Here is a 24773-nt window from a genome sequence, read left to right as displayed (position 1 = left end):
TAGTCTGGGTACCAAATATGTCATGAGTGTAAATATCTCTAGCAGCCATCGTTAGTGGTCTCACTGCTCTCATCTTTAAATACTTAATCGTAATGATGAGTGAAGAACAGCCTGGGTTTCCAGGCCTGGAGTTTGAAGAGTCTCCTATAAACTTGGATTCTGAATGATGCCATGTGTTCTTCTCAGCAAATAGCTCAGGGTGTTGATTTGATGTTTGTTGCCTGCTGGCTGAAAGCATTGCAGAGCGGGAGGCTGTAGTCATGTTATGTGATGGTCCATAGGTACCTTTGAGATGAGGATTGCGGGTAGGTAAAGTAGTTTGACTTCTCATCTGCTAAATATCTCATAAGATAAGAGATTTTGGGCCCAGAGAATAGAAACAGGTAATTGTTCATGCAGCATGTAGTTACCTTGTACAGTCCCTTACCAAAGCGTGCTAAGGATGCTAAAAGCTTACGTGTACTTGAGAAAAAAATGGATAAGTTAACAGAGCAATTAATTCAGAATTGTAAAGCTTGTAGGTAGATTCCCTTTAGCCCAGGAAATTTAAGGCATTGGTTGAATGCTAGGAGAACATTTGGGAAAGAATTCTGTGCTTGTTTAGTTTACTTTTTCTGAGTACTGTGTGTATCTCCAAGGGCAGTATGATACCAGATGGATGGACAGTGTGTGCACACACCTGATGTGTCTGCTCAATATCAAGCCCTCAAACTGAGGGCACATCAGATAGAAGTTGATAGGAACAAGCATTACTTTTTATCCCAGCCAGATGGTGGAGATGGAATATTCTCTTATCTTTGGAGACCTGGAGCTGGGAAGAATTCTTGGCAGGCTGAGCTTAAGAAAAGCAGGTGCTGTGTGTTAAGAGAAAATGGGCAACATTTGCCTTAGCTAAGTGTCTGTGGTGGGTTTGGTGATTTAGCACCTCTGGAGATCTGTGCTGCTGCTATAGCTGATTAATGGTCTTTGTTCTGAAAAAAAAAAAAAATCTGAATTAGGTTTCAAACTTTGCTTACACTGAAAGAATGCAACACAAGCACATTTCCTGAGTTTCTACCCTTCGATCTGTCTGAGATTCAGCTGCCGTGGAGAACAGTTGAATGGGTGTGAGTTTGCAGCTGGGCCCTGTTCACTGGAGCTGCTCTGAGGGCTGGGCGGAGGCTGGTGGGGCAGCAGTGGGGACACGCTTTAGCAAGCCCAGATCCGGTGGTCAGGGCTGTCTTGAAAGAGGGTCTTCAGCATGAAGGGGCTGCAGGGGGAGTGCAGCTCACAAGTGTCTGCAGGTGGATTAAAATGGAGACAAGGGAAAGCTTTGGGATGATTAAATCAAAGACTGTACACCTGGAAGCAATAGTCTTACTGAGAGAGTTTCTCACCAAACTGATTTCAGTTAAGGTGTGGTGTGTGTTTTGTAAAGTGTATTTATTTTTCCCCCCAAGTGCCATTTTTAGCTTGAGCAGACAGACTTGGTTCTGGTCAGAAGATAACTGGAGATGACACAGTCCTCCTGGTGATCCCTGTGCTGTTTTGGAGTGGCTCTGTCACACAGGCGGTAATTACAGAGGACTCTTGGAAGGTTCTGCTCAGAAACACATTCGTGCTGCGAGGTCAAGGGCTGGTGCTCAGCAAATGATGTGGAATAGTTTAGAAGCTGCTGGGAAAGGGTCAATTTGTGCAGATACGAGTGAGTGATTTTTAAAATCTCTTTCTCGAGAAGACCCATTGGTGAGGTTATTTGCAGTCTCCTACGTGTGTCCTCCGGGGAGTGTGGATGTGGTTTTCCGGGCTCTGCACCATGTTTCTGTCCTGCACACAGAACAACACATTGCTTGTCATGTTGACCTAGTCCTCTGAATATGGCACTTGGGAGATCTCCATTTAAATTTAAGGCTTGTGAGAGTCTGTCTTCCCTGCTGTTAATCGACGTGCTGTCTGTTTAATGTTTTGACAGCCTCTGTGACTCCTCTCGTTTCACATGTTGGGAGACAGGCTGGCAGCAGCAGTAAGCTGAAACCAGGTTCTATTCAGAATGGGTTTCATCACTGGAAAAGAGGTGTTGTGTGGTTGTGTTTTTTGGTTTTTTTTTTTTTTTTTAAGCAGAAGCATGTGTGTTTTCTAATTTAAAATCGGTTACATTTCTGTCAAAATAAGATCATGCATTCCATCTGCTCCACGGTTGTAACTGTCTGCAGTCTGATCATGAGTCTGGTTTCGGCTTTGTGGTGTGGTGGAATGGGAAAAAATTACTCCTGCGAGTATTTCAGTCCTCCTGTGTTATTAGTGGTGACACGTATGACCTTCATTAATGTCAGCGGACAGTTAATTTGACCAATGTGTTTGTTATTTTAAAGTGAGTGTTTGCATGTCTGCGGAACATAACACTGTAGTAAAGTTTCATGCATGCTCGTCTCGTTAGTTAAGGTTGAATCTAAAATGCATTACTCAGGGCACGGGCATGCGGAGAATGTATTAATAGCTATTGCTTTCTATTGCTCAGCTATCAAGTACTGGATTATCAGAAAATAGATCTGGGCTGATGAGACTGTCTACGTATTGTTTACGAGATATTTCGGCTCTGGGCAATATTTACTAGTGAGTCGGAGTCGCTCTGGCGTCTGTCCTCGCACACCCACTGCTCGGGAGGTTTTCTTGGGCCGCTGGGCTGGACAGGCAGAGCAGCCGGACCAGCAAAGGCTGGGGTTAGCCCATCGTTTTTTTTAAGAGCTATGAAGTCTGAAGATGATCCTGAAGATGGAGAAAATCTCCTTGGGGACCCAAGCTAAGTGAAGGATGGAGCAGGACGAACTGAGGGCGGTGCAGAGAATCCCTTTCTCCAAGCGCCCTGTGTGAGCTGCGCTCAGTGCTGGGAGCTGCGGCGGTTTGGAACTTGATGCGAGATAAAGCGATTGCTTCTGGCAGCACCACGGGGCAGGTTCCACGATGACCTGTTGGTTTTCTTGTGCAGCCAAAGACACAGTAGGTATCCTGGGTTTCCCATCAGTGGCAATAGCTTACAACTGCAAAAATGCAAAAGCTTGAATTTTGTAAATGTTTTGTAACTGTTTCTTTTTAATTAATGTGTGTTATATCTGTCTTTAACTACTCTTCCTGTGAGGAGTTTTCCTTGCTTGGGTGACATGATTTCATTTACTACCTATAGAAAATGGATACAATTTATTTAAGTGTTATAAACGGTGGGGGGGGGGAATATTTGGTTTGGGTTTTTTTTAAATAACACTCTTGTTAATGAGAAGACTTATGAAATGGGGGCAAAGCATAGTTGTTAAAAGGTTTTCCATAGGTTTGAGTGAGTTTGTGCTGCAGGTATAAGCTGCAAGTATGAAACTCAGCAACCTAAACCCAGAGGCAAACACGCAAGAAGTGAGCACTTTCCTCTCAGGATGTGAAATGTGTCATGTGCAAGAGAATTTGGAGGAAACAGAGTTCGATGCTTTGTATGTGCTGTTTCTAAGGTATTTAAAAATAAAAGGTAGGGCGTTCTAGCAGAGGGACCTTTGCCAGGCCCCCACAGCGTGTGCAGCTTTGCAGTGAAGGGTCATGTCACCAAAGCTGTGACTTCCATACGCCAGCCAGGCTGCCTCGGCTTTTAAGCTAATGGATGTTTTAATTGATTGATAGGTCAGTGCTGCGCTTTAGCTGGGCAACACTAGTGGTTGTAATTTCATTAGATGTCTATTTTTATTACTTCGTGTCACTTCTAGCAAGTATTGTACTGAGTAAGCTGTTGCTAAGACTTCATGACTACTGTAATCTTGTTTGTCGTGAGAACAGGGAATAAAGATAATGATGATTACAACTCAGTTATACAAATCGTTCTGCAGATGCAGGGGGCTGGGGGGGTGTGCTGTTTTTGTATCTCCTCTTTTATGAGCCTGCTCTGGGTGAGGGTAGATCTTGCTGCAGCTCTGGGCTCTGCCCACTCTAAGAACCGGCTCTGGATCCTGCCACTGGGGGTCTTCCAGAATTTAGTGCATTAGATCCTGAAAAATGTTGGTTTTTGCTGTCAAGACAGTCTTAAGGAGAAGGTAGTTCTGTCTTGATAGAATGCAGCTGCATTTTTTTAACATGAAGATTGTACATGGGTTTTGTATCTCTTTTTGTTTCTGCTTTCACGTGAACACTGTAAAGACATTTGTGTAGTAGGTTTGGTGCTTTAAGGAGGCAGAAGGGTGTGTTGCAACGAACCCAGCATGAATGGTATGGGATTGATAGGCTGCTCTCTCACTTCAAGAAACAAAAATGTTTTCAGCTGCTCTATTGTGGAAATGATAAGGCTTACCAGTTTTAGTGTTCTTTATTGAGTGAGCTGTGGAACGTCTGATTCACAGTGATAAGTAACTTCATGCAACTATAGGCTGCGTATGTCTCACTGTTATCGGTAAATTATTTTGCTGTGTAGAGTTAGATTTGAATGTAATACTCCTTTATAAGCCTTTCTCTTCTGTTGAAAGCTTCTTGAATATCAAGTCATCAGTGTCCAGCTTGGCTGTGAGGTTTGTCACCAAACAGAATATCCTGAAAGTGTAAAGCAATTCAGAAAGGTTGATTTAGGCAGCAAAGAGAACAAGCTCTGCATTTTGGGGTGGGATGCTTGGCCTGTGATCTGAAATTCTAAATTTGAAGTAAACAAGGAAAAAGTGGGGGGTGCTGAATGTCTGAGACTGAATGCATGGTGCTCTATTTATAACTGACTTGGACTTTCTTTGCTCTTCACGTTGCTTTGGTAATTGCAGGCAATTTAGAGCTATAAACTTTCATAGAATCACAGAATCCCAGGTTGGAAGGGACCTCAAGGATCATCTGGTCCAGCCTTCCTTGGCACAAGCCCGGTCTAGACAAGCTGGCCCAGTGCCCTGTCCGGCTGAGTCCTAAAGTGTCCCATGGTGGGGAATCTGCCACGGCCCTGGGGACATTATTCTTTTTGTGAAAAATGTTCCTCTTGTGTCCAGTCAGAATCTCCACAGGAATAACTTGTACCCATTACCCGTCGTATTCTTTGAATTTCATTCTACAGCTCAATAGATGTTCATCTCTTCAATATCACAGTTAGCTAAATTTTGACCCTTTGAACAGTCAGGAAAAAGTGTGTCGTCTTGCATATTTTTAGTGCATCCTGTCTGATGTTAAAATCTGAAAACTAGTTGGGACATAATGGAGCTGGTTCAGCTTTATTTGAAAATAAGGATGGGGAACTACTGTGTGTGGCTTTAGTTTTAGGCCTATTAGATAGAACAAAGCAGAATGAGGAAAACCAGAGAGGTTTGATCCTGAAGGTCTCCCATAGGACCAAAGTGTCTTATCCAGACTGTATTGGAGCACTGCACATGCAATGCTAAAGCCTGACTGAAAAGCTGCAGTGACATTGTACATAAATAAGCATCTCAACAGGTACAACTCTGTTTGCAAACCAAGGCATTTTTGGTTGTATCCCCCATATTGCAAATGATTCAGCCTTTTATTGAACTTCCTCTAGTAGATCGATCATGTACCATAAGCTCACTTGCGTTTCTAATTCTCTCTTACTCAGCTGAACACAGACTGGAACAAATATGATGACAGGTTAATGAAAGCAGCTGAAAGGGGCGATGTGGAAAAGGTTCAATCCATCCTTGCCAAAAAAGGAGTCAGTCCTAGTAAACTGGATGTGGAAGGGAGATCTGCGTAAGTAACTGCCAGTCCTCCAGTTATACTGTTGGGAAGCTGCTGAAATTTATTCAATTCCTAAATCTTGCTGCTGCTTTAAAAACTCTTTTTTAAATGTATAACCCTATATAACACACCATGTTAGATTCTAACCTCATCTAAACTGGAATACCAGATAGCTAGAATGTCAAATTCTCATAAACAATCCTCAGTTCAAAATGAAGATCAGTCTTAAATACCTGATCTTGCCAGATTTGAATGCCAAAGAGAACAGGAAGCATATTGGTTTTCACCTGGCTCACTGATTCAAGGTAAATGATAATTACTTCTCCAAAAGTAATCTTGTTCCTTCAAGTAAAATCTACGAAACTCTTAACAGGATTTGGACGCCATCCAAAGCTGAATTTGTGTTGCATGATGCTTTCAATATGCAGCTGTTTGCTTTGGCTTTCCTGATAAATATTACCATTTTTGTCTATAAAACAGTTGTACTTAAGCAAGGTATTTTCTGTTTTCAGGTTCCATGTTGTAGCATCCAAGGGCAACCTGGACTGCTTGAACACCATCCTTGTTCATGGAGTTGACATCACGGCCACCGACGCTGCAGGTAGGATTCTGCAAAGGGCTATGAGCCACCTGCAAATGTTCTCAGTTTGGTTTTGATTGTGGAGTGGGATTAAGCTGAGCTATAGGATGAATGTTCTTCCTTTCCCTGTGGTTGGAAAAAAAATTGTTGTTTATGTGACCTGTTGCTGAACTTAGAGGAAACTGGTCATGTCCAGTAATGTAAGTTCTGCTGCATGTTGGGGCATTCATGAACGTGTGAGCTTTAGTTTTGTGCTGCTATTACTGTGTATGAGTCTACTACTATGCTACTATGCTACTACTGTATATGTAGTCTACCCCAGTCTCACTGGTGAGATCAGTATTTCTGGTCAAGAATAACAGTATAGGAACTATTTTAAATGAATTTGTGTTCACTTACATACTAAATGCATTTGACGGAGACTTGTGAAGTACAGTACACAATGAGGATTAGAATTAAATGGTACGGCAGGTGTTGGTGCAGCCATCCCGAGCCCTCTGCAATTCAGAGTGCCACTGTACTACCTTCTTGATTTGCATGTGCAATACCAGAGTTTGCGGTAACGGAGCAGATGGAATTACAGGGGAGGCAGACCACAGGGTTTTGTTCAGATGAAATAAACTATGCTAATGCTTTCAGTGAAGAACAAATGAACTTCTTATGAATTTAATGTTATGTGATTAGTAATAGAGTTTCTGAGAAACAACATCAGCATGTTAAATTTGTGTGCAGTAATTCTAAATGCATGTTCAAAATAGATCCTGAATTGCTGTCAATCTCTCTCTTTTTAGGTAGAAATGCGTTGCACCTAGCTGCAAAATATGGACATGCTTTGTGTTTGCAGAAGCTGTTGCAGGTACTGAAAAGTACAACTTGTCTATTGTTATGGTTTTTATTCTTGAGAGGGTAAAAGATGATCTTAAACATACTGATTTGAAATAGGGATATACCAGTAGTCTTAAAAAAAAAAATTACATTAATTTTTTAAAAAAATAAGTTGGTCATGGAGAAAAGTCCTTTTCATATTAAATAACAGGTTGTGGCTGAAAGAGTGCTAAAAGAAAATAAACTCTTTTTTCTTCTCTTCACACAGACAATCAAATCAAGTTGTAGTTTCTACCCCTTAGAGAAAAGGGAATCAAGTGTCTTTTAAAGGCTAGTGCACCTTTTCTGAATACGTTTGCATTTAGGAACAGTAACACTGAAGGGCCTGCTCAGGAGTAGTGTTTTCTTCAAAAGATGGGCATCTATATCCAGTCATCTTTCATTAATGAAGCAATATTGCGTGGTTTTCTTAGCTTTGTGTGATTATTTCTTCATTTATTCCTGGGGTCAGTTGTTGCTCACTTGAATTTTTTTTTGAACTTTCAATGGGTTCTCTTCATCTTCTGTTCCCTTGGTGCATGTCTGCATGCAGATATAAGCAGAACATTTTCTGTGGAGTGCCAGAACTAGTAGCAGTACTGGTAGCAAAGGGGTAATGACAAGTAGCAGAGAATTTTCACCATAGTGAATGAACTTTTGAAGTGTTTGTGAAAAGTCCATGATGAATTACATTTTCTTTCCAAGATCTTAATTTACTTCTATGAATTTTCTTCAATGCATGTAGAACACCGAAGTGCACATACCCATAGCTCTTTCTTTCATGTATGTCGGTATATTTGTAAACGGCAAACTTTTTTTTTTTTCTTAAATCAGTTTTTATTGCTTTAATTCAAACCTCAAAACATGCAATGTTTTGTAAGTGCAATCTGAATCCTAATTGACAACCGGAATTACTTATTCTAACAGTACAATTGTCCAACGGAGAATGTGGATCTTCAAGGGAGAACTGCTCTTCACGATGCAGGTAAAAGGTTTTGCTTTTTGATAACTAGTATGAAATCTAGATCTGATCAATTTGCAGATGGGCCAAATTCATCTCTTTTAATTTTCGTGACTGCAGTAGGGAAAAATGTTTTACGTTCTCATGACATTTGTCCTCAGTAGCAAACTTGTTAACAGACTTAGCAGAGGTTGGAGGTCTGAAAGTCTCTTTGCTCTTACATCCTCTATACAATCTTAAACAAGTATCAGGAGCAGTGTTTCGGAGCACTGATGTTAGTAGGGTAAGATACCTTTACTTTGGATTGTCTGGCTCCTCATAATGCTGTGCCGTGTCTTGAACAGTTGTGTTTGATTTCTTTCATGCTTTTGAGATAGTTGTGTGAGAACTAAGTCCCAGAGTCTCTAGTTGCATGAGTTTTTGTGAAGCAGTTGCACCCCCGGAGGTGTGGGGGCTCTCGGGCAGGCTGTTTTCAGCAGCACAACCTGCTCTTTCTTCTCTTGACAGCTATGTCCGACTGTTCCTCTAGCATACAACTCCTGTGTGATCATGGGGCCTCGGTGAATTCCAAGGATGGAGTAAGTTGCTGCTTATTGCATTCTCCTGTTCAAACCCTGCTGGAGTGCCTGTGTTTTTCCTGCTTTCTCTCCCTTTCCTTACTTCTTCTCCTGTCTCTCCAGGACGGGAGGACACCGCTAGTGCTGGCCACGCAGATGTGTCGTCCCATGGTTTGCCAGCTCCTCATAGACAGAGGAGCGGACGTTAATGCCAGGGACAAACAAAACAGGTAATGCATGCAGGGACTTGTCAGGTGCCTGCTGACATTTAAAGGTTAGAAAGCTGATCCTTGGCTCTCAGGCTACAGAGTAAATATGCTAAATCCAGTGAAAAAGAACCTGGGATTTAGTTCAGAAGTAGATGTGCCAATTCAATAATGCAGATAAGCTTGGCCTTTTTGTTACTTGTTCTTGCGTCCAAAACACATATAGGCTTGTTACTGCTGGCGGAGAAACTGCAGTTGGTTGATTTAAGGGCTGGCCATCCAAAGCTGCACATTGCACACTTTGGTATCTGTGCAAAGTGGGTCACTGCAGAAGTGGTGCTTGAGTGTCACTGGAGCTCCTAAGGGACTAAGGGCCCTGAAATGTTTGCTTCTGTATTCTTGGAGTGGGGACAGGGGAGGGGGTTCCTGTCTGGAGCTGCTCCTTCTGCAGGCTGTTTCTTGGAGAGGGATGGCTGCCCCATGCCCAGTGACGTGCGGTGCCTGTGGGACAAGCATGGTGCTCCCATGGTGTCCTGAAGCTGCCAAGTGTTCAGAAGGCATTGCCAGGGCTCCCAAGCACTCACCCCCCTCAACTTTGTGTAAACTTCTTGTCTTGTTTGTTGAGTCTATTGACATTTGTATCTAAATAGAGAGGAAGCCAAAAATTGTATGAGTTACTGGATGGCCCTCAAAGGGTTTATGCTGAATTTCATGAAAGTACTGCTATTATGTGTTTTGTTTTTTAACAAATATTTAAACATTGGCTAAATGACTTTTTAAAACTTAGTTTCCTCTCTTGATAGAGGACAGATTCCTTGAATCAAGTTTCTGTGGTTAGACACAAGTGTATGAAGGATTATTTCTGGAAGCGATTGCTCCATTAAGTGTGACACAATCTCTTCCACCCTCAGGACTGCCCTCATGCTAGGCTGTGAATATGGCTGCAAGGATGCAGTGGAAGTTTTGCTCAGAAACGGTGCCGACGTTAGTTTGACTGATGCCCTGGGTCATGACTGTGCTTACTATGCCAGAATTGGTGACAATATTGACATTTTGGCTTTAATAAAAGCTGCTGTTGAGGATTCCAGCAAAGGTATGAGGAACAGGGCTGTAACAATTTGCTGTTATTCTTTCATTTGAATTGTCTATGTGCTCACTGCTATGTCTTCAGGAAACTTCTTTGGAAGGCAGCTGTAGTCCTTTAAACAAAAAGGTGCTAAACCGCCTGTTTGGGAGGGGAAATAAGGGGAAAGAAGGCTTTTGGGGTTGGTTTGGTTTTAGTAAAGCCTTTAAGGCTAATGCAGGCTGTGAGGTCTCAGGCATTAACATTGCTGAACCTGGCATTGCAGTTATTTAGCCTTATTTGTAGAAAAGCTTTGTACTTGTGAATGTTTTCTGTATTTGATTAACGGAGGGTGGTGGAATTTATTTCTTGATGTCCTCTCAAGATAGAAACTTGATAGAGGTAGCTGGATGTGTTGCATGGATCTAAATGAAATGCATTTCTTAACTTTGTGGTTTTGTGGTGCTTTTTTAGCAAGAGATGCTGTGAAGAAAGGGCAGCCAGAACAGAAGGTAAGGCTGATCATACAAAGTGTCTCCTAAGACTAGTTTTTGAAGAAGGTGTGAGAGGACACACAGCACTAGTGAAGCTTCCTTCTTGTGGAGCACTATGCCCTTCAGTTTTCCTATTGCTGTGAGATCATGTTGGGGTACAGGGTCCAGAAAGACTGGGGATGTTTGAGGTCACTGTTCATTTTCAGTAACTTTCTGCTGTCTAGAACTGGATGTGAGTTATTGCTGAATGAGGGTTTGTGTGTCACTACAGCATCTTCAAAAGCTGGTTGTTCTGCAAGAGTGTCCCCCAGCTTATGTCACCAGTGTACGGTGGGGACACCCTATGTTTTAGAAACAGATGGGGTGGAGGAATAAAACGGAATTGGTTTTAACTGACCTAACAAGACTTTTTCTTTCTTTTTTTTTTTTTTTTTTTTTAAATTCAAGTTTTAATTCAGATGTTTGGTATATATGTCACACAGAAAGATAGATTACAGGGGTGTGATGTAAATTTTACCAGGCTGTTGTCTTTGCTGTGAAACTAGCTTATCGAGGCAATAAATGAGTAACGTTACTTTCCATAAGCTACTGACGAATGTGTAATATTTTCTTTTCCCAACATCAGTGCCTCATTTGATAGAGGACAATATAATAATTAAGAAATATGTCAAGATTTTGTCATTTCAAGATCCATAATTGTAACTAAATGCCTAATGCTGTTCAGCGGGCCTGTTACTTCAAGATTTATGTTACATAGACATGCTTCAGGTCAAACAACACTTGATGTGCTTTTTTGTGCACCTGGCTTCTTGCCACATCTCTATGCTGAAATGCAGCTCTTTAACTCTGAGACATGATTGTAAGGTCTGTTCAATCTGTTGAGAGGGGCTTTGGAGAGACTCCTGATACAAGAATAATGTTTTAGCTATATGGAATTGAAAGAGGTAAAATGGAAGCTCCCTGCTTCTGACCACTGAAACGCAGTGTGCCACTGGTATTGTTGAGAGGGTGAATTTGATTGTGCTGTGATGCAAAACTAGTTCAGTATTTTTTGAATTCTTAGTTTCATGTGCAGCTGAGGTGATTGCTTCTATAATCAGACGGCGTGTCTGTTTCTATTTGGAGAGTATTCAGTGATGTGCATGTTCAGGATTAGAGTTTTGACAAGCATCCCATTTCCGGGTGAGATCACGAGTGGCCTCTCCTGAGCAGCGATCTGTCAAACTGCGTGTTGGTGGGATCGCCCCCAAGGAGGCCGCGCTGGGGCTGAGAGCAGCTGCCGGCCCCTCGAGTGGGTGTCTGCGCAAAGCAGCAGGAATAGAAATTAACACTTGACTCTTGCAATAACAGATTACTAATACGTCACAGAAGTGGAATCGGCTGCATGCGCAGGAGGAAGTGAATGTCAAGCTGTATCAGAAGGATCATAATGCTCAGGTAAGGGAGGAGGATTTCCATGACTTGCATATTCCCATGTGTGTGATGAGCCAGACATGCCAAAGACAAGGTGTGCTTATAAAAGAATCATTAGCAATTCCATTAACAAATGTCATATATATTGCTGTTTATTTAAAACTTAATTGCATGACTGTAATGTGGCAATTATGCAGATAGGCTGTAGACTTTTTCTGGAAACAAATACTTGTTTGTGTAACAAATATTTGCAATTCTCTTTGCGTCTTAACCCTGCCCATCTCTTGACCTTCTGGCTACTACTTCCACCTGCAGTAAAATCATGGGTCACAAACCAGGAAGATTTATTTTTAACATTCTCAAGAGAGATGTTTAAGTGTCTTACTGAAAACAACCTATATCATAACTGTTCTACTAACTAGTATTAATTTTTCCATCTTGTTGCTATGTCATTACAGTTTTCAAAAAGGTAAATAATGCTTTAAGCTATGGGGAACAAATCCCTGAAAAATTGAGGCTTTCATTCTGAAATGCTTTGTAATAAAGGGGTAAGGATCTCTAAATGCAACTTCTTTGGTTTGAGCTAAAGTAGTTACCACAGCTAAGGCAGTGATGATCAGGTGAGAGTTGGACATGCTTTACTGTTCGCATGTGAGCACTGGACTGATTGCTCAAAGACCTGTTGTTTTTGTGTGTTTGATTTATTATCTATGACTAGAGTGATTCTGTAGCTGCCGGAGCAGGGAGCACATTTAAAGGTGCTTCGTGTGCTCAGGCGCTTCCCTTACACCTCTGGCTGCAGTGGTTGGGTTTCAGGAACTGTTTTAACATTAATTATTTTCACTGGTTAACAGACAGCAGATGAGCAGCCTCTCAAGTGCCATCAGCGTTGAGTGTGACCTTACTCTGTTCTGTTCATACTTTCAAAAACTGTATGCACTCTTACATGAGAATGAGCTGTCTAGAGCTGGAAAGCTTGAAGGCTCTGGAACCTGCACTTACGGAAACCTTCAGAATGAAACAAACCTGGAGTGAGGCCACAGAATCATTCGAGGCCTTGTTAGGCGAGGCTTGGTGTCTTTAATGACTGCTAAAATTGTTGGTTCAGATTCTCTAGTTTTCCCAACGTGTGTGTAGTGTGGTGGTGGTTTCCTTAATTTTGTTTATTTGCTTTTTAAGGAACTGGAGTTGGAAAATCAAGATTTGAAAGATCGAATGAGAGAAGTGCAGGAGGAGCAGAGGATGCTGCTGGATAGGATCAGTGGGCTACAGCTGCAGCTGAGCGAGGTAAACCTGGGGATGCATTTGCCTGGTGTGAGGGCTGTGATGACACCCTGTGCTGACAGCCAAGGCTGGTAGGAGTAGAAAGGAAAGGACATATAATTGGGATGTGGACTTTACTGCTTTCCTGAGAATTGTTTCTCTGTGTGTCATTTACATTTTCCTCTTCCTTTGGTCTTATAATACTCAAAATGTGAGGAGACATTACAACATCATTCACTGACACTCATAAATTTGAACAACAACATTTGTGGCCATACTTTGCAGTGCAGCATGAACCATGAGGTGTTCTGGTATGTTGTAATTTGGAGAGTAAACTTCATCTGCACAATTAGATGGAGGTGTTGTGTGGCAGTACTCTATCACAGCCACTGCTTATTTTCCAGCTGTTACTGTAAGTGGAAATACAAAGAAAAATCTGCAATTGGCAAAAACAGAAACAAAGGTTTTCAATAGGCAATTTCTCACCCAAATTTGAAACCCTATATTTAAAAAGTTCCCTCTTAGAGGTCTAAATGACCAGTACAATTGAGGAATAAAATAAGAACACTTTTTTTTTTCTTCATGGAGGCTCACATTTGTTTCCTCACTGTATTTTTGTAGAGGTACATGTTAAAAGTATATGCAGCTTCCCCTTAATGTACCACATGGCTAGAAAGAATATTTCTTCTTGCAATGTTTGGCTTGTCTGAACTTCTCTCTTAAGCATTACCTGTACAAACAAACAAAACCCACAAACAAATGCCTTAATGCTCTCTTTCCCAAATCAGCAAACTGGAAAACTGTGCCTTTCTGCCTCAGTAGTGTATGAGTGAGATAATGGAAAGGTTTTCCAGTGTTCTGTGTGCATGCCAGGAGATGGGACTCTGTCAGCCTTACCTTGTGTTTATTTTTGTTTCTCTTGTTGGAGCTCAGGTGGTAAATGGCAGGGGAACAGTCAGCAGCATGTAGCACTGGAAACTGGGGGAGACTTGTCAGCTAATGAACTGTGTATAAGCCCCTTAAACATTATTGAAAAAATTATTTGTGGGGGATTTTTTTGTTATTTTTGCAGGAGCAAATGTTTGCAGATGATCTTGAAAACGAGGTACGATATATCACCTTAAAGTGTAATAGAACTGTGAAATAGGGCAAGTGGCTATTGTATTTAAGTAATGGTATTTTAAGCTATAGAGAAAAGAGAAGCTATCTGTAAATGCTAAATGAAACATCTACTGATATGTACTCAGTTTATACAGCTGCACAGCACTTCTGTTACTACAAATAATACATGTAATCCCTATGACACCCTTAAAGCAGGTTTAATATTACAAGTATCTCTTTAGTGACTTTCAGTAATGCCAGACTAATAAATGCAAATAAATGAAACAATAGCAAATGATGTTGGTGCATACTCCCTTGACTCATTCTTCATGACTCCTTTTGTAGAGGAGCAGAGTTGTGGAAGAACTTCAGAATAAAAAATTCAGGTGTTCTTCCAGTGCTGATCTTGGTTAAAGTTTTTAAAGGTTTTTAAAAGTTGCTTGAGATGTTATAAATCTGGCCCTGTGTGGCTTTGGCTATTGGGCACTCTCTCTCTTTCAGAAAGATGAGTTGAAGAAAATCCTGACTACCAAGGAGAAACAGCAGGAAGAAAACTTAAGAACTATTGAAGCTCTCAAAGCTAAACTCAAATATTATGAAGTACGTTAATTGATTTTAAAATGTAATGTAGCAATTGATGTTTACAGTAGTAGCAATTGATGTTTACAATAGTATATATTTAAGTAATCTTAAATTGTTAAAAGTCTTAAATTGTTATCTCGCTGTAAAAGCTTTTCCTGCCCTTTAATCTCTAGCTTAACATATAGCAAAAATTTGAAATGAATTTTCAGCTTTATTTTTGTGTTTCTTGCTGTTTGCTTTTAGGTTGACCTTGTGGGACCTGGAAGTAACTTTGGTAATAGTGAGTATATTTAGTTTTTAAACCTTGCTCTGAGTGACGTGGTGTTAGAATACACAGACAAAGGGTGGAGTTTTTTCTGTCTGCTCTTCCTTTTCTTGCTCTTAACTGTAGCCAAGCTTGGCTCAAGGTGGCTTTTGTGGCTGTTCTGCAGAGCAATACCTGGCCTGGCATAGTAGGGATGTGTTTTTTCATTAGTAGGAGTCTGCCCAGGCCTCCTATCTGACTTAATTAGGGGGAGTTGTTTTAATATCAAGTACTTAAACACCAGCATGCAGCCTAATGCTGTCCCATTGAACAGAATAAAATTAGGAAGGAAAATCCTAGTTGTTGTGATTGTATGTTACTGTTTTTAAACAGAGGCTCAATGCTGTTTGCTTTGCAATTCTAGGAAAAGAAGATTTATTACTTATGCAAGGCCAAGCGTTTGCTGTGGAATCCCAGGTAATAAATATTTTGCCACTGTAGAGATTTCTAAGCTAGTTATGCTTGGGAAAGCTAAACATACTTATAAATGTACGTATGTTAAGCATCGCTCTGAGTACAAGATGTTCTGTAATGCTTTGCCGTTTATTTTTAACTGCTAGTGCCCTCTAGAGTTACACGTGTGACACAGCTCTGATTGCTGTAAAAATACCAAATACTGTAGTGAACATTCTTAAAACGGAACCACCAGACTGCTGGATCAACAGCCAGTGTGATGTGCAGCTGGCTCTTCACCTCCAGGATTTCTTCCCATTTTAAATTCAGCTAAAACTCAAAAGACTTTATTTTTCTGCCAGCTCTATAATAATTACCTGCCAACTTTGTTTGCTGATAGAGAACTGCATTTTTAAAGCCACAATTTGGGTGTCAGCTGGGCCTGTCAGGCTCTTACAGTGAGGCATGTGTGGTGGGGATTGGTCTTCACCTACGAACTGTTCTCACACTGGAGTATTTCAGCTGCAGGCTGATTCCGCCAGACGTGGGAGATGCCTAGAAATAAATCTTAACATCCTATGCGTTCTTGCCGGATTTTACGGATACAAACATTTTGTATGTTCTGCTGGTAACACAGAAAAATCCAATCTCTTCTGCTGTGTTCTACATAAGATTATATGGTCTCAGGATTTTTTATTCTTGGTTGAAGTTTAAAATGAGTTGATGTGCAATTATTTAAAAAACCAACAAAAACCCCCCAACAAAACCAAACAAAAGAGCACAAGCAAAACCCCAAACAACACCCCCAAAAAACCCAACTGCCCCCAAACCACAGAACTGAAAAAACCCCATCAAAACACCACAAAACCAACAAAAAACCCAAACAAAAAAAAATAGAGGGGTTGTAGCCATACAATGCCAACCACCACTACCATAAAAACCAAACAACAAACACACACCACACACAACAAACTAAACCCACCATGTCCCAAGCAGGAATGCAGCGGCTCTGAGCTGGCTGGACATCCTTTACTGGACACTACATTAAATGACTGTTTTCCTCAGTCTTTTTAGAGAGAAAGTTCCATTAACCATGACATACTCTGCTCTGATTCCTTTTAAATTTATTTTCACATGCTTGAGGGATGGGGGAAATGAAGTTTCTTCTAGCAGATGAGTGATTAAATATTAATAACAATGGAAATGAAATTAATATACTATGCTGGCAGTTTAATGTCAGTAGGTTGGGAAACAGTGATGTAGAGCTATATTCAAGACTTTTACTATTAAAAGCTGAAATGCACATGTTCTGTACTATGGGTAAGAATAGATTAGTGTGTTTGTGAAATCTCTCAGACAAGTTTTATACTCGTATCAACACAGGTTTAAGACAGTTATGTATATGACAGCTCATGTGTCTGTGTCTTGTCAAACTTGTGAACTGGGATCCATTTTGTGCCAATTTCTCTTCAGTCCAGGTCCATGCTGAGACCCCTGGAGCTCTCCCTGCCCAACCAGTCAGGCAGTTCAGAGAGGGAAACTTTAAAGAAAGAACTTGACAACATGAGGACTTGCTATGGTGCAGCGAAAGAAGAAATCGGCAAATTGCAGAGAGAACTGTCTCACAAGGTGGCTGAGTGTAAAGCGTTGGCGTTGGAGTGTGAAAGAACCAAGGCGGAATCTGATGGACAGATAAAACAACTGGAAGATGCTTTAAAAGATGTACAGAAACGAATGTTTGAGTCTGAAGGCAAAGTTAAGCAAATGCAGACCCACTTTCTGGCTCTGAAAGATCACCTGACTACCGAGGCTGCTTCGGGAAGCAGTAAACTAGCAGAGGAGCTGAAGGAGCAGTTGAAAGAAATGAAAACCAAGTACGAAGGAGCCTCTGCTGAAGTGGGAAAACTGCGGAACCAGATTAAGCAGAATGAATTGCTGGTGGCGGAATTTAAGAGAGATGAAGGAAGGCTAGTGGAAGAAAATAAAAGGTTGCAGAAGGAACTTGTTAAGTTGGAGATGGAGCGAGATAAAAGGGGAAGAAATGTCATGGAGTTAGAAGGGCAGCTCAAAGAAACGGCAGCAAAGCTGGCCCAGTCTGTAACTTCAGAGAAATTTGAAAACATGAAGAGTTTGTTATCAAATGAAGTGAACGAGAAAGCAAGGAAGTTAGTGGAGATGGAAGGAGAGCATGAAAAACTGCAGGCAGAGATTGGGCTTTTGAAGAGGGAATCTGAGAGTCAGAAAGCAAAACTTGCTCAGCATGTGAAGCCAGAAGACCACGAACAAATGAGGAGTGGGTTTGAGCAAAAACATGAGCAACTTGGGAAGACAATTTCCGAGTTATCACAGAAGAATCAGGCTCTGCAGAAGGAACTTGAAAGACTTCAGATGGATAACAAGACGCTTAAGCAGCAAATCCAAATGCTAAAAAGCGAAATTAAAAGCCAGAATGTGCCTTTGAAAATTCACGAAGAATTGAAGAAAACAAATGATCTGACTGTTGGTGACCTGACCAAAAAGCTTTTTGAAATAACAAAAAAGTACAATGAAAGCAAAGCAGAAGCTGAGAAGTTACTGGCAGAGAAGAACAATTTAAGTGAGAACATCAGCCACTTCCAAGCCGTGTACCTGTCTCCAGAGCAGCACAAAAAAGAAGTGGAAGCTTTAAAATCTAATGGCGTTGAACTTGAGAAGCAGCTTGCTGAGCTTCAGAAAAAATATGATGATGGGCAAGCAAAAGTGAGCAAACTGATGTCTGAAAACACAGCCATCAGAGAGAGTCTCAGGGATCAGTACGTGTTGGCTACAACACACGAGGAGGTTAAAACTGTCTTGAATAACACGCTAGAAGAGACAACCAGGGAGCTGTCAGATCTGAAGGGAAAAACTGAGGAGATAAAGCAAGCATTCATGAGGGTAAATGAAGAAAATGGAACTTTGAAAAAGAAGGTGGAACTGTTACAGAATCAATTACAAACAGAGTATATAAGTTTAAAAGATCACGAAACTACAGTGACTACTTTAAATAAAAGCATGCAGGAACTTCAGGAGAACAATGTTGCCATTACGGCTGAATATAAAAGGGGTCAAGAAGAAATTTTACAGTTGCATGTAGAGATAGAAGCCCAGAAGAAGGAACTTGACACAATTCAAGAATGCATTAAGTCAAAATATGCCCCGGTTGCCTCCTTTGAAGACAGGGAACAAAGCTTGGAAGCCACAGTGAAAGAATTAAGAGCACAGTTGCAGGAACAAGTGCAGAAGTGCAGGGAAAGTGAGGAGGAAAGCAAGAAGTGCAAAGAGGAGAATGAAAAGCTCAGAAATGGCATTTTGTCCATCCAAAACGACTTGCAGCAGAACTACATCCTCGCTGAAAAGTCCCGCGAAATGGAAAAAATGTTTGCAAGTAGAATGGAGGAGTTGAATAAGCAATTGAGAGAATTGCTGCAGAAATACACAGGCCAAAAAGGAGAGAAAGATGAGAGCACCAAGCAGCCCCTGATTCTGCAGCCTCAGCCTCTTTCAGCAGGACAGATTGAAGCCTTGAAGCAGGCGCTTGGTCACACTGTTGAGGATCTAAAGGAAGCCCTCAGAAGTAAGAAGGAGTGTTTTGACAAAGAAACACTAAAAGTAGGAGAACTACAGCAGGAACTGTCAGATCTAAAGAAATCTTCAATACCTTTGGTAGAATATACACAAATGAAAGAAACGCTAGAACAAGAAATTGTAGCAACCAAAAACAGCTTGAAAGAAAAGGAAGAAGAAAACAGAGTTAAAAATGAGAAAATCTTGGAGTTGCAGTCCAAGGTTGAGTTTACTCAACAAGCTTTAAGAGAGCTGGAGAGCAAAGATGTGATTGACATGTCAGAATACAAATCCATGAAAAGTGCTCTGGAGGCCCAAATTAGCAGCATAGCTGAAAATTTTTCCCATATGAATAAAAGGTATGAGGAAGCATGTGAGGAGGCTTTGCAAGCTAAAAAGAGCGAGCTGTCTTTAAAGGATGAAAAGGAATTGCTTCAGTTACGGAGCTGCAGTATTGAGCAAGAAATTAAAGACCAGAAAGAAAGATGTGATAAATCATTGACAACAATTATTGATTTGCAGAAGAGAATACAGGAATCTGCAAAGCAGGTGGAAGCCAAGGATAACAAGGTAGGATGTGTGGGTTAATGCTCTTGATGTTTTCAGTTTAGCGGTGAGGAGCTAGACTTCAAATCCAGCTACTCGAGTGCTTGAGCACGACTCCATGTTCTGAGCATTCGGTCCCCAGGACTGGCCCACATCTGCTCAGGTGAAGTCCTGGTTTTGGGAGCATTACACTACGTTTTTCTAATTCCTCACATTTCACACATCATAATGTAGTATCTAAACTCTATTAGAATAAACTTCAAAACTGAGTTTCATTCTTCTGGATTATAAGCTGATTCTTCTGTTGGAGCTATGTTTGTTTGTCATCTATGGCTCGCCTTCTGACTGTTCTTTGTCCTTTTAAAAAATTAGACTGAGAATATCTGTAGAGTCATTTCTATTGCTGGCTGACCCTCAGGCTCCACAGCTCGGTACTGTACAGATCTCAGTGCTAGGAAGCAGAACGCGAAAGCATGTCATGAAAATGAAGCCCTATCTTTGCAAAGCCTCTTGGCCAGTGGCATGCTGATACAAAGACCCTCCAATGCTTGCTGATCTTCATCAGACTTAAAAAAAAATGTTAAAGAATCTTGGTTTTCAGTAAGTGAGAGGTCCTTTAATGATGTTTTGCGTGTGTTTCTGTGTGTTGTTTTTTGTTTGTTTGTTTTAAGATAACGGAGCTGCTTAATGATGTAGAGCGGTTAAAACAAGCCCTGAATGGCTTGTCTCAGCTGACGTACACCACTGGGGTTCCCTCCAAGAGGCAGAGCCAGCAGGTTGAGATGCTCCAGAGCCAAGTGAGGACACTGCAGCAGCAGCTGGCGGTGAGTGACCGTGCAAGGGGGTGTCTGCAATGCAGTAGCGTTGCTTACAGCTGCTTGTCTAACGAGGAAACACGCGTGTGCTCACTGGGGTTTGCTGTAAGCTTAGACTGCAAAAGTAGCGTATTCGTGATTTTGTTTTATTTTTTTCCTCTGGCTGCTTGCTTCTCTGTACGTTTGTCTGCTTCCTTCTGTACATTAGAGTTGCAACATTTGGGAACTTTTCTGGATAAAAGGGACACAAACAATTTAGAGAGAATTTGTGCTTGCAAGATATGCTACTATAGTTCATGCTGAGGTCATTTCTGTCTGCAAGTTCTATGTTAATATTTTCTTGCAAAAAACCCCATCAGCCATGTGTTTTCTTGCCTTAAAGAAAAACAAGGGGATCCTTTCTTAACGGATTTGATTTTGTTCCCTTGTCTGCAAACACTGAAGTGTATTGCTTATCATTGCGTACTACCAGTAAAGGGGACACATTTTGGGAAGTGCTGTGATTTTGTGCACAAACATGTTTGTGGCCCCTGTGACTTCAGTAAAGCTCATAATTAAAGCGATGGTTGTGAACGAAGTTTAGCTACTTGTAAGTCTGTACAGAAGCAGGATGTATCTTTAATACTAAACTTTTGCAAGGTAGACCCCTATAAGGCAAAGCATTCTTAAATTGGGTGGTTTTAAACAGCTGATACTACTGAGGAAACAAGTTTTTCCTCCTCGTACCTGGGCCGACACGCTAGATCAGCCTGTCTCCGATAGCCTTCCAGCAAAATCGCTTTGCTGTAAGTAAGCAATAAAAAAAAGTGAAGCAGTGACTTTTTCTCGATTAATGGAGGGATAGAGCTAACTTCAACCTTGACATTCTGCTTTGGCTAGTCTGTAAGTGCACAAAACCAAGCTCACAAAGTTGGAAATGGGCAGGAGTAGGTGTTGAAAATGTGATGACTTCACCTCTTCTTCCTGTCTCCTTTTTATAGGATGCTAAAAGGCAGCACCAGGAGGTAGTTTCAGTTTATCGGACACATCTCCTTAGTGCTGTACAGGTATGATACTCCCAAGTTCTGATTGTTTTACTCTGTCACCTCAATGTAGAGATTCTTGAGACACATTTCTAACTGCTGTATTAGAAGACCTCAGACTTGAAACTAGTGTCAACACCTGTGTTCCTGTTCAGAGCTGAAATTTAGAATGGACTGATCCAACAAAAAAAGCAAAGGCACCTCACAGCTGCAGTCTTATTGTGCCATCTTCTGACTACCAGCTGTCTGCGTGTAACGTGTCACATAAACCTGCTGGGGAGGGTGATGGTGTCTGGTGCTGTGAGCGTGTTCTTAATTCTGAACCATCCCAGGCAATGCTGGAGAGAAATTGTGTAGAAGTTGAAAACGTAGCACAGACTTTCTCTCTCTGAATAAAGAGCTGATCAGCTAATTCACGTCCTGTGACTTCAGATATTTAAGGACGCAAAAGAGGGACTGTTACTACAGCAGCGGGTTGTGGTATCCAGACGACAGGAATAGTGATTTTAATTTTATTTATTTATTTATTTATTTATTCCCCCCATCATATTTTCATTAAAGAAACGGCTGTGTCAGAGGCAGACCCTGCTTTCTCTCCGGATAAAAAAATAACAGGATTGCTAAAGTATTTCAGATTTTCCCAGAGAGTGGTGAAAATACAGCAATGAATTAAGGGTTTTTGGGTAATTTTGAAGTAATGTGGGTAATATTAGCAGTGGACGGTTGACACTTTATGGGTTTTTTAATTTTTTCTCTAACTGTTCGCTTGCTCTAGGGTCACATGGATGAAGATGTCCAAGCTGCTTTACTGCAGATCATTCGGATGAGACAGGGACTCGTTTGCTGACGTGCTCAGTGCCATTGCTCCTGCCGGCTGCTGTGGCTCGTAGGAGTGCTGTGGTTATGGTAGTGAGAACCTGCAGGACATCTAGATAATTAAGACGATATAGCTGCAATTAGAACCTCCAAGTATGAAACAACTTAAAAAGCTGAAATATATTCTTCTTGTAGAACACTAAATTAGGACTGTTAAGTTTCAGATCTGACACTTCTTTCAATAGATTAATAAAAGATGTAGAACGTCTTTTAAAATTGATATACAAGCTGCCTGTCAAAATGATGACATAGTAGTTAAATTATTTTCATGTCTGATTGACCACTTCTTAAAACAAGGCCTACACCCAGAAACTCCTGTTTATCCTCGAACTTGAACTCTCACGGTATGGTTAAAAATACACTATGTTGCAATGAGCTTGGCTGAGTATTGTAGCTGTATATCTCCTTTAGTGATTAAGAGAAAGTGGCTATTTTGTCATGTAAGCCGATCAAGACATATTACAACATGCTTAGTAAATCAGCTGCAAAAGCAGATGAAAGGTATTTAGGTATGTGTTGTAACTTGGCTGGCCAAGTTATGGACTTTATTTAAATATACGCTTAAGATGTAGTGCCTTTGCTTTGTGCAAGACTTAAAAATCAGGTTTTCCAGCAAAACACTAATTTGTACGTTTGTGTCCCTTCCCCCAGGATCTTTCATGACTGCTTTGTAATATTGATTACTGTAGGCTAAACCAGTAGGACTGGGGTGTCATGGGTTGTAGAGCAGCATTCTGATCTAAATGCAATAGTCCTACTTGTGTACCATTTCATTCTTCATTAAAGCCTCTGAGCAGTTCATTAAGCTGTATGCTAGATAATTCAGGTATTGGATTTTCAAACACTATCTCATGAAAGTTAAGGTATCCTCTTAGCTGTAAATGATGTACTATAATCTTATTTATGGGAAAAGATGAAAATAGTAAGGACTAATTAAATGAGTATTTTTATTTGCTTGGAATCTACCCGTTAAACGAGACAAGGTTTTATTTTGAACAGAAGGATGATGTTCCCATAAGTAAGTTTTATGAAAGAAAACATGAAACTTGGAACTATTTGAAGGAAGAAGTTGAAAATGAGCCTGCTAAGGTATGTGGCTGTTTGAATAGAGCAAATGTGGCAAGTGCTGCCAGTGGCCGCGTTTGCTTCAGTCTGCTCGGCTGGAAGCGTTTGATTTTTAACGGGTGAGCAGGAACCCGGCTCCTGCTGCAGAAAAGACAAACCTTCTCTTCCATCTTCTTGAAAAATACGGATCAGAGTCAGTGCGGGTTCCCTGCTGCCCAGCCAGCTGTGCCTTGCGGGCTTGGGTCTCAGTTTTTTTTATTAGTATTACATTTGTTTCCTTTTTTGTCCCTTTTTGTAGAATTGAAGGGACAGCTGCCATATACAGAAGGATACAGACATAGTGACGAATGTGCAGGGCAGTTTTTATTACATAAATACACTTAATATATTTACTAAATATGTGTCTGTAGTTAAACAGATCTATTGCTGCTTTCCTTTAATTTCTTAGAGGACTATTACAGAAAACATCTCAGTATATATACGATACCTTTTAGCCAAATTCTTTTGATTGCATTACTTGAAACTCTTATTAGAGAGAATTTGTTTTAATATACTAACTGGCATATTTTGATATTGTATGTTTCCTTATTGAGGGAGTTCTATATATGTTTTTCTAAATTTCTCCTCTATTACATTATCAATAAAATGTTTTCTTCTTTTTTTCATTGTAGTGGTCAATTCTGTAAAAGGTAAAGATGTAAATAGTTCTGCAAAATAGGTCAGGTAGTGAAGGATGTTGAACTTGCTTAAATGTTCTTGAATCCCAGGTAAAACGTCTGGTTTTCAGGTGTCTGCTTGAATTATTGGGGTTTTCTGTCTATTTCAAGAGGTTATGGTTGATATAATGTTGGTGACATCGATCAAAGCTTCTACCGGTTAATTCTCTGAACAGGATGGGCTGGTCTGGCAGTCGGTGGGTTTGGAGTGGGCCGGTGTCGTTTTGCTACCGCTTGTAGTGAAAGAGTAATTCATTCAACCTGCACCGCTGCATGATGTCATACTGAGCAATCTCTGTGCACTGATTTTTGGCACTGCCAAAATCCATTCATTTGGTCCAATTTGAAAGTGAAGGACTCTGATTTCATTATGAGCATAATTTTAATTTTTGGTGGTTTGGGTTCTCGTCCAGCCTGGGGGACATGAAGATGTGTGAGGCTGTGAAGTCATTTGGGTGTGAACAGTGTAAGTGGAACTTTATTTAACTGATGACTGGAACAAGGGTTTATTCCTTGGCTCTTGGAAGAAGTTCCTTGTCTTGTGAATTAGTAAGCAGAAGCTCTTGTTACGGTTCTTGTAGATCTCTAATTTGACCTGGGTGGGGGCGGAAAGTTTGCGTATATATGCATTTGATTTTTTCTGCAGAGGAACTTGCACTTAGGTAGAACTGTTTCAAGACCTGCTATGTCTAAACCA

General features: G+C 40.9%; 1 protein-coding gene across 4 annotated transcripts in view; it reads left to right on the top strand.

The window, feature by feature from the left end:
* UACA (uveal autoantigen with coiled-coil domains and ankyrin repeats) overlaps window positions 1-24025 on the top strand; it is a 31796-nt gene extending 7771 nt beyond the window's left edge. The window contains exons 1-19 of one of the 4 annotated variants that reach the window (XM_082061512.1): window positions 2800-2976; window positions 5549-5682; window positions 6183-6271; window positions 7042-7106; window positions 8042-8099; window positions 8583-8653; window positions 8756-8862; window positions 9750-9931; window positions 10376-10413; window positions 11746-11832; window positions 12988-13095; window positions 14144-14176; window positions 14674-14772; window positions 14998-15034; window positions 15423-15475; window positions 16925-19606; window positions 20254-20406; window positions 21378-21443; window positions 22195-24025. In XM_082061512.1, the coding sequence (XP_081917638.1) occupies window positions 2941-2976; window positions 5549-5682; window positions 6183-6271; window positions 7042-7106; window positions 8042-8099; window positions 8583-8653; window positions 8756-8862; window positions 9750-9931; window positions 10376-10413; window positions 11746-11832; window positions 12988-13095; window positions 14144-14176; window positions 14674-14772; window positions 14998-15034; window positions 15423-15475; window positions 16925-19606; window positions 20254-20406; window positions 21378-21443; window positions 22195-22266 (4170 nt within the window). In that variant the 5' untranslated portion in view covers window positions 2800-2940 and the 3' untranslated portion in view covers window positions 22267-24025. Of the gene's footprint in view, window positions 1-2799; window positions 2977-5548; window positions 5683-6182; window positions 6272-7041; window positions 7107-8041; window positions 8100-8582; window positions 8654-8755; window positions 8863-9749; window positions 9932-10375; window positions 10414-11745; window positions 11833-12987; window positions 13096-14143; window positions 14177-14673; window positions 14773-14997; window positions 15035-15422; window positions 15476-16924; window positions 19607-20253; window positions 20407-21377; window positions 21444-22194 lie in introns of those variants that run through there. The other 3 variants (XM_082061511.1, XM_082061510.1, XM_082061513.1) reach the window with 3 other exon arrangements.
* Window positions 24026-24773: the final 748 nt, after the last annotated feature.

This window comes from Streptopelia decaocto (assembly GCF_964273445.1).
Source record: "Streptopelia decaocto genome assembly, chromosome: 9".
In the NCBI taxonomy this organism is placed as follows: Eukaryota; Metazoa; Chordata; class Aves; order Columbiformes; family Columbidae; genus Streptopelia; species Streptopelia decaocto.
This window is presented reverse-complemented; position numbering and strand designations above follow the sequence as displayed.